Source organism: Bolinopsis microptera, chromosome 6, assembly GCF_026151205.1.
Source record: "Bolinopsis microptera isolate Bmic1 chromosome 6, MBARI_Bmic_1.0, whole genome shotgun sequence".
NCBI classification, from domain to species: Eukaryota; Metazoa; Ctenophora; class Tentaculata; order Lobata; family Bolinopsidae; genus Bolinopsis; species Bolinopsis microptera.
The window spans coordinates 12,869,208-12,879,713 of NC_087077.1; the positions used below are offsets into that span (position 1 = coordinate 12,869,208).

The 10,506-nt window shown below is 39.6% G+C and overlaps 1 protein-coding gene across 1 annotated transcript; it reads right to left on the minus strand.

The window, feature by feature from the left end:
* Nucleotides 1–7,711: 7,711 nt before the first annotated feature.
* On the minus strand, nt 7,712–10,040 carry LOC134816856 (O-acyltransferase like protein-like). The gene has a single exon (XM_063825855.1). It carries the CDS (start codon nt 10,032–10,034, stop codon nt 7,893–7,895), a length of 2,142 nt encoding a protein of 713 aa, XP_063681925.1. The 5' UTR covers nt 10,035–10,040; the 3' UTR covers nt 7,712–7,892.
* Nucleotides 10,041–10,506: the final 466 nt, after the last annotated feature.

Genomic DNA, 10,506 nt, shown 5'->3' on the forward strand with positions numbered 1-10,506 from the left:
AATAATCAACTGCAGAATGGCTAAAGGTAAAATACAACAGGTAAGTTTAAAAACACATTTGCCTGGTATTCAAATTCTATTCTTGCAATGTCAGGGGAAACAAAGAAGACATCAAGATAGACGATGCATGTGATGAAGCTTCACAATGGAGGGATTAAGGGCAAACCTCACCAGAATAAAGGAGCAACCACAAAGAGGTGTTAGTACAATAGAAACTGAGGAATATCGCCGGATATAACACATAGTTCAGATAAGTGAGCTTATAGCGAGATATTAATATTAATTAATATATATTATTATATTGATTGTGCTGTTATATGTTTTGGTTTATCGAAAAAGTACAAAGTATCTGTGCGCCAGTTCTGTTTGCCAGTCCAGGTGTACTGGTGCTAGTCTGTGTAGCAGGTACAGTTCTGTTTGCCAGTCCAGGTGTACTGGTGCTAGTCTGTGTAGCAGGTACAGTTCTGTTTGCCAGTCTGGTCGGTGATCAATACTGTGCCATGATCGGGAGAGAAAGTTTGGGTGTTGCGAACTCAATTGTTGTCAAAACACTGCAGATAGATTCGCAGATAGATTCGCAGGTAGATTCGCAGATAGATTCGCATACTTATTGATTTGCTGGAAACACGGATACAGGATTCAGACTTTCCATTTACAAATACAGGGTGTTACAATAAGACAGACCCCTCATCACTGCTCTCATGAAAGTTTGGGTTGGCGGATAATCAGCAGTCAGCAGCCTAAAGAGTTAAGATTCTCTGATTTCTTTTGTATTTTTCTCAACATTATTACGACATTCTTTGTCGTAATTTATTAAAAATTATCTTGCGAAAATGAACGTATTGGCCAATGAGTGATGAGCCAGTAAAGGCGAATAGGGTGGACGAGATGTAAATAATATATCAATTTAATACATAATTGTAATATATGCATATATATATACAAAGTTTAATTGTCATAATCAAGACGATCACTACTCCATGGAGTAGTGATCGTCTTGATTATGACAATTAAACTTTGTTTTTTAATGACAAAGGCTGTGAAATGTTCACAGTTCTGGTAATGAAGAAATCTGGAAGAATGTTTAAAACTAGTGATGATGTTTATGTTATAATTATTCTTAATCTAATCTAATCTAAAATTTTTTATCAGAGAGCACGATTTAAAACCAATATGGAACAATGGTTGAGAAGGCCAAGGTCTATAGGACGAGAAAATTAACTTACAATTCTGCTTCCTTTAAATGGTTACAGACTATTACACACGCTAGAATAAAAAACAAACTACATACCAAGACCAGGCACGTAGCCAGGGGGGGGGAGGGGGGGGGGCAGAAGGGCTACTGCCCCCCCCCCCCCGGAAAAATTGAACCTAGTCCCCATGGTCGCCTGGTAACTGGGCTGTGTTTATGACTGCAGTCTGTCATGTATACTGTTTAAACGGCAGGCAATTGACTTCAGTATTTCGTAAATTATTCCCAAATCCCACTATACATGTACTTATTCCATTCAATGTGGCAAGTACTGTGTTCGGTAGGGACTGGTAAGACATTTTGGCATTAGCTTAGTGCTTAATTTCCAGCGAAAAATTAAAGAGCAGTAGTACCACAGTACTAATATTGTAACTTTGGATCCCCAACTTTGTATTATTGTGATGTCTGAATTCTGATTGGAAAATGCAGATTGCTGTTGTGAAGTTACCAAATTTACGTGAGTACTTGATTCTTTTCAGTCCCAGTTTATTGCTGTCCTACAAATTTCTTTAATGCCAAATGTCGTCTAAAACACCCTATTTCTCAAAATTTTCCGCCCCCAGGGCCCCTGCCGGAGCTTGCTCGCTTCGCTTGCTACGCAGCTGGGTTGGACGCGTCGGCTCGCTTCGCTAACCGAGCCCCCCCCCCCCCCCCCCCATTAGGGTGTCATTAGTCATTTATATAGGTATAAGACATGTGGCAGATTGAGAATATATCCTTAACATAATAAGGAAAATATTAAGTTAGGATGAGATCGGGCATTATAGGACGACACAAAATGTTATCCAGCTAAAATTATGCTAACAAACTAACGGTACATAAACGTCCCAAAACTAAATCTAAAGCACAGTCATGATACTAAAATAAACATGATGAAATAAATGTATGGAAGGAAAAGCCCCGGTACGTTTTGAAAGCTTTTCCAGCGAATTTGCCGCCATAAATACAAAAACTATTCAAACAATATACACATATGCTGCCATATTGTAATACATTACACAAACATATTCTCTAATGAGATTAGATTATATCATACTATTACTGAGCAAGTAAAACATTGAAGAAACTAATCAGCATAACGATCGTGATTTACAATCACAGTAATTTGATACTATTACAAAATATATTAACTGTCACTGAAATTCACAGAATCACGACGAATCAAATTGTACAGCAGCAGGAGCATTATAATATTATATAACGATGTAATAATCATGTAAACCGTATAATGATCAGGCGATCCGCATGAGAGGGATAAAATGATATTAAAACCTCCACTTCAACAGAGAGCTAAATATGGTGAATGTAAGGGATCGTGTGAACTGTGTTATATAATCTAAGGGGGAGAGAGGAAGCCGTGTAGGATAGCAGACAATTTGTCAGGTGTGTAGTCCCGCAGGGTTGTTCATAATGGTATTTATATATTATATAGTAGGTAGATGTGTCAAATAAAAGAGAGAGAGACCAATAAAATCAAAATTCCAAGAAATGGTTTAAACATATGTAGGGACTACTACTATAAGGGTTAAAGTTGCACTGGAATTTAGATTTTTCAGTAATCTCATAAGCTAATGAGCAAATACACATCATATAGCAATGACGAGAGGTTGTAAATTACACTGTAATGTTCAGTGATCTCAGAAGTTAATTTCGTCCGACAACACTATTATATGTAGGTTTTTAACACAACAAGTATGACAGCAGAGTTTTGAAGAAACTCAACACGGCTCTGTTGTTCTCTGTTAGATGAAAATATCTGGCTATAGATTATATACCTATAGGGGAAAGCTGATCTCTAAATTAAGACCTTTTTTATACAGCTACTCAGATACCTATACTCACCGAGTAACTAGCTGCATAGTGCACTGTGCACTGTGCAATGTGTAGCTATATAGCTGCATAGTGCCCTGTGCAATGTGCATACCGTACAATATTTGGGTGCTTAGAAGATGCCTCATCTGATCTCACACAATGATCATGACAGAAAGTCAAGCGGCATTTCAGAGTCTAATTATTTCAGCATTAGCGGAACAGTTTCCTGTTCTGGCTCACTGCCAAATTCACGTCAGTAAATTGTAATGACTTAATATTACAGGCGGTGTGTGGCCCTAACTAACAGTAGCGTACTAACTACTAAACCATCTAAACACTGAAAACAACTTGTAATACTTAGACTAAGTCAAAAGATAATATGTTATATATACAACTAACAAACGGGCTATAATATATACTAACTAATGAAATGTTAAACTGCAGTAGACACTAATCTGTCAAAGTGGGACAAGAGGAAGCAAGATAATGCTGCGGACTGAGGTAAGTTGTACAATGTACTCATGTATATACACGCTGTAATAAGCCACAAAACTAGACCACTCACCACTGCTAGATAATACAATGTGCCCTATGAGTGTGGAGTGTGGCGTCAAATCAAATCAACTTTGCAGCGATTACAGAACTCTAATTACTACAACCTACACAAAAGCGAAAGGCGTTAAACTGAAAACTCGATATCTATTATCTGACATATCATTAAATATACGATGTTAATGTTATGTTGACTTCAAGTCTTAACTGCAAGAAATATATAAATGTGCTTACTTAATATAGACACTGCATATTATATATCGAATGTGTGGACTGCGGATATACAGAAGATGTATAAACCAGGAGAGCCGAGTTACAAATACAACGCAGTGCTTGTGACTTACTCGTAATTTGGTGTAAGAAGTATAGGTGTATACACTATACATGGAATGGAGAGAATGTGCTCTTTGCAGGCCATATCAAGGCATAGTTTCACTTAACTGCACCAATTATATAAAGGCTATATGTACGTGATGTATAAGATTCGATCTATTAACATCAAATGTGGAATTCAAAGTGGAATTCGTGAACCAGAAACTGAAGAATGTAAGTTGAACTGCAGCAGACGAATAGTTAAGCTGAATCTAATTTAACCGCTTTTACCTATAATTATTATAAACATTTGGTCATACATCCGGATCCCGATGGCACTGTCGCGGCACTGTCGCGGCACTATGGCGGCACTCTCTGCAAACAAATGTCGATTTGTTTGCAGTGTCAAATAATACGTTGACCCTGCACCTGAAGGCTGTTAAGTTTGTACCGTATTTAAAAAAGTAAGAATCAAAATACGAACGAGAAATTAATCTGACGAAAGGTTAACTGGAACAACTGGACAAGTGAAAGTGAAAGGCACATTTCTTTGTTGAAAAGTTGTACGTTATAGGTAGTTATAGTGTGAATAGTAATAATATATTTCACACGTGTGATATACATGTAAATATAGCTTCTAATTAGCAGGCATTTCCTGCCAGTTCACAGGTGAGTTAATAATGTGTGTATTGTTACAAAAATATATAAATAACACATAAAAATATCAGGCACGCGTCGAGAGGAACCCGTCCATTGGACAAATTGAAGATACAAATTTTTGAATTAAAAATGCCTCAATTCACAATGTCAAATGCTAGATCTTGCTTTCTGAACGTTCTATATTCCTTGTATTTTTGATCTTTACCGAATAAAACGACTGTATGACAATCAGAAGTAATTAAAACGTACGAACATCAAACATGTGGGTTTATTAAGTCACAAAGCCATTTTACAGACAGTTGATATCTAGCTATCAACTAACAGTAACAATAATCAGACTAATGACTAAGAGTTATTCAACCAACTACTGAATGCTGAAACCGAGTGCGGCACCCGACTACTATGTATTGTAATTACCTTATCGGACCTTATTTGAACGGACCTTATTTGAACGGACATTAATTGAACGCTGGAGGTCCTAGCGTTCATCTTAATGTCCGTTCAAATAAAGTCCGTCCGTTTAAGGTCCGTCCGAGTTAAAGTCCGTTGAATTTTTTTCCAAAATTATTCCACTGCCAACACATGTTTAGGGTATGACAACTTTTTAATTTCAGTCAATTGTAATTTCTATCATCGGATTCGGACTGAACTATATATCATTGGATCAATGAAAAACGAGTCATCATACAATTTAAATATTCTAATTATACAATTTGGCCAGTTGGTAGATCACCGACCGGCTATAAGCCGGCTACTAACCGGCTATAAGCCGGCTTATAGCCGGCTACAATTTTTATAGCCGGCTATAAGCCGGCTTATAGCCGGTTAGTAGCCGCTTACATTTGTTGTTGAGCGACGGCTATTAGCCGGTTATAAGCCTGCTATTAGCCGTTTTGGTATTAAAAGTGGTTATAAGCCGGTTATAAGATATTAACTCAACTACATCGTACTGAACGATAGTCAGGAGCCGGCTATAAGAAATTCAGTGAAAACGGCTATTAGCCGGTTATAAGGCGGCTATTAGCCGTTTAGGTATCGAAAGTGGTTATAAGCCGGCTATAAGCCGGCTATAAGCCGGTTATTATGGTTGGTGGGCTAGACAGTGAAACACGCAAATGTAGTGTATACTTCGTTGAATTACATCATTAGCTACAAAGGAATTAAGTTGGTTAGTTTTATTAGTACTAAATATACGTAGATCTAAAATGCCTCAAAACAATCGAGAATCAAATAACCTAAATAAAATACACAAGGTAAATGGAGATGAACTACACAAAAATATAGCTTCAAAAATGAAGCTTCAAAAAAGAAGAATTAAAAACTAAGAACCTTATCTTTCAACTTTGCATCTATTTAAACCCAAGCAATTAGTTCTATACTTCTCAATATACCTAAATTCCTCTCCATTTAATCCCCTGGGGTTACATTCTTTCAAAATGGCAAATTTATAGTTGTCAATAGTAAAAATGTCACTGTGATGTTCATAGGCATGAATCGAAAGGGCTGATTTATTACGATCCTCTACTTTAAAACAGGCTCTGTGTCCATTGACACGTTTATGAAAGTTTTGCATTGTTTGCCCGAAATAAGTGTCTTCTAAAACTATCTCATAACCTTCTTCCTTTATAAAATTACAAAGCTTACATTGGGCCACATAAATAACATTTTTAGATTTACAATTATATCTGATAGGAACTACTAGCTTCTGTCCATTAACTACAAACTCTTCCCCTGCCCTACACATATGCCTGCATGTTCGGCATCTTGGTGCATTGCATTTCTGAGTCCACTCTGAATTATTTTCTGCCGGTGTTCTGCAGATAGCACTGTTTCTCAGTACTCTGTTACCAATCGAGCAGCCTTTCTTCGATGCCACCGTGATTTGTGTTGGGCCTAATAGTGCTTCAATGTCCGGTTCCAACTCATTTAAGACTGATTTAAGCTGGGGCATCTCCGAGAGGTGTTGGACTGAAAACACCATGGAAGTTTTTTGGGGAACATGAACACTTCCTTCTGAGTTGGGTGGAGGATTGAACAGCTTCTCCAACACTTTTGGCTCTAAGGCGTTCAGTTTCGCTGAGTCGTGTCCACTACGACGAAAATCCGATTTCAATTGCTGTAGGTCCACCTGCCGTGTATCCTCTCTTGAGTTCCTGTTAGCAATCCGAAGCATTTGGGAGAAGGCTACGGAGTTAAACACGTGTTTTGGGTGGAAACTGTCAGTACGGAGAAAATTCCTGGCATCTGTCGGTTTGGTGGGCCGGTTATAAGATATTAACTCAGTTCAGTACGATGAAGTTAAGTTAATATCTTATAGCCGGCTTATAGCCGGCTTATAACCACTTTCGATACCTAAACGGCTAATAGCCGGCTTATAACCGGCTAATAGCCGTTTTCGCTGAATTTCTTATAGCCGGCTCCTGACTATCGTTCAGTACGATGAAGTTGAGTTAATATCTTATAACCGGCTTATAACCACTTTCGATACCTAAACGGCTAATAGCCGGCTTATAACCGGCTAATAGCCGTTTTCACTGAATTTCTTATAGCCGATACCTAAACGGCTAATAGCCGGCTTATAACCGGCTAATAGCCGTCGCTCAACAACAAATGTAAGCGGCTACTAACCGGCTATAAGCCGGCTTATAGCCGGCTATAAAAATTGTAGCCGGCTATAAGCCGGTTTATAGCCGGCTTATAACCGGCTTATAGCCGGTCGGTGATCTACCAATTTCCCTTCGGAGTTAATATCTACCTCCACATATTGTAAAAGTATACACTGAAATGCAGGACCGAGGTTGTCTAATAAAAAATGGTTTTCAAAAAGTGGGTATTACTGATGCTTTAAGCATAGAATATTTAATGCACGATAACCCATTTGAGGAAGATGACCTGTGATATGATCATCAAATTTTGTCATATTTCGTATCTGCTGTTTTTACTCAACTTTCATAATCATAGACACTGATCTACAGATATTTTGACATTTTTTACTGAGCTGCTTAGCCTTAAAAACTGCCTTTCTTGCTTATTGTATGAAAAATTAATTTACAAATTATTATTTGCTAAAATTTAAAAAACGCAAAAAAAAAGATGAAACAATTTGGATTTTTGATGGTTTTGAATACCTAAACTGATAGTAATACGTCGGGAACTGTGCCCCAATGGAGAATACAATGAAATGTTTTCGATGTGCAAGGTCAGGGATCTCGAAAGTCACTCTTTCAAATCATTGTTGATTGTTTGATAGGAAGGGTCAAAGGTGACACCTCTGAAATATTAGTATTATATTTGTCTAGCCACGCTAACTGCTCTTCCTGTAAGTAACTCCCTCTAGATTAGTGACAGGTTGTTCCACAGTCAGGTACAACACAGCAGCACAGAGATAAGACATAGCCAGGACTCCCAGATACAACACAGCAAACTCAAAGTCAGTGTTAAAGAAGAGAGTGTGCCTCATCTGACCGAACAGCACTGTTATCAGACCGAGGTGGAGCAGGTAGACGGAGAAGGTGAGTCTAGAGAGGATCTGCCAAACATTCCAACTGAGGAGGGAGTTAATGAACCCTCCCAGACCACACTGACAAAGCAAGATCTGTATTGTAAGAGACAGAGACCAGGCTATCCTTGCTAAACCCTGGTAGGACACACTGTCAGCCTCGCTTATAGGTCTCTTCTGCTGCAGGTTCTGGACATCATCGTACAACCCGAACACCACTCCGTGCTCCACAGCAGCCGTCACTACCCATATTGGTGTAGCACACACCACTTTCCTCCACTCCGGCAAAGAATCCACAACCATCGTTATCTGCTTCCCCCATTTCCAATAAAACCAGCCCCCTAATATCCCCACTAGATACGGTGTTATCCTGATCCACGGCTTGTTATACACCAGCCAAAAATAATCTGGGCTATTGTCCGTAGTTTCTGCAGGTCCTAGATGGTAAGACGCTGCTATGACAGCCGTGGATAGAGCACTACATATCACGGTACCACCAGTGACTACCACCCCTAGTAAAGGTCTCCTTAACAGGAGCACTATAAAGATGGGAGCTATCAGGAAGAACTGCATGTCATTAGCCAGATACCAACTCTGCCTCATACAAGTGCCGGCTCCCGCCCTGGGAACTTTCCAGGGAACAAAGTTGTTGATGTAAAGGAGGTTAGTGTACCAGTACTGGTTACACATGTTGTTAGAGCTCTGTGTTGTTTGTTGTGCACGTGGTCCGGTCACAAGGAGTCTGTATAGCCACCCTTCAATCAGCAGGGCTACCAGATACGGCATCGTTAGTCTCACATACCTGTGTACATAGAATGCAATCCATTGTAAAGGAGTGAGACCACCTCTTTTGGCCAGCTGCTTTAACAGGAGATATGCCACCAGGAACCCACTCAAGGCAAAGAACGAGTCGACAGAGGGGAGAGCATTGAAGACCAACATAAAGTTCCTTCGCTTGATGAGCTCTGCTCTGTACAAGTGACTGCCCAGAAATGAGAATGCGAATGCGTACGCGTGGCCGAGTACCACCCAGTTGATGCTGAGAACCCTGATACCGTTCAGACAGAGAACCTGACCTGGTTTAGTAGTGGTGGAGAAGAGAGTCTCCATCGTTCTTTGCAGAGCGAAACATTTAGCAAGTCTTCCCAGGAACGACTCCACCTGGTTCGGAGCCTGGTGCTTCTCCCTAGCCAGTAGACTACTGTCTTCGCGGGTGTTTTCCTCTGCATCCGCTTCGGTACAGTCTTTAACTCGTTCCAAGAAGCTTATGATTGTCTGTTCTAGAAGGTACCAGATTGTGCCTACCATTACTAGTATTCCGAAGAGGGAGACGATTGTGACAGCTGCATATGCCCCGGCATCGAACTTTTGTTTCACATCGCACATGATATTCCATGTTGAAGGATCAGTGTGGATTATCCTTGAATTATTGATCAGAACTGCGATCTGTTTGAATACATCCTGCAGATCATCTTTAGTTTTACACTCGGGAGGACTGCAGCCTGTCCAGGTAAGAGCAAGAGGGTTGCCTCCTTGAGTGAGAGCTGCGGAGACGACACAGTTCTTATATCTGTACCCTGTAGTCTCGTTCACCAGTGCTCCTGTCCCGCACATCTCGTAGTTCCCCAGCCACAGGAAGTTCCCTGTAGTTACACCTGGACCTGGTTTACCCAGAGCGTCTATAAACGCTATACTCTCCGGGCTGGATGAGGAGAGACCGGATGTGAGTTGAGAGAGTTTAGCATTGCAGCTAGTAACATTCCCGAACCCTTCAAAACTGGAGAGGATGTTATTGAGGTTTGAGGTGAGGTTGAAGGATAACGTTTGGGTGTTACTGTTAAGGGTGTTCGATGGGACTGGTAGTTCTGAGTGTCCTGGGTTAGTAGCGGTCAGGATCTGGACTAACACAACTAGACATATTAGAAGTGTTCTATCAAGAACGATCATCTACGAAGACCTGCAACATATCTTAATTTAATTGTGAACTAAAAGTTGATAGAAGCAAGTGACGTGATCCTAACCATGATTCTCTTTTAAGGAACCTTTTGAACTTTCATCATGCGATAAAGCGAAATTCATTAAAAAGTATATATTTATAACAAAACAATAAACTATTTATATTTTATAACACACAATCAAGTGATGGAAATATATTTATATTCAAAAACAGCAAATAAATTATGCAATATCTGAGGATAAAGATAGCTGTACAAATTCTTTCTAAAAGCAACATCAAGATAACAAAACATTCCAACGATAGCATTCACTAATGACCTCGGAACCATGACCTCAACACATAATTCAACACTTAACATTATCACACAACAGCCGAAGTGTTCTGACTTCTGAACCTATAAAATTACTGATTGTAAACCGAGACGGTGCCTGCAGGTGGTTTTAATGACTAATTTTAATGGTG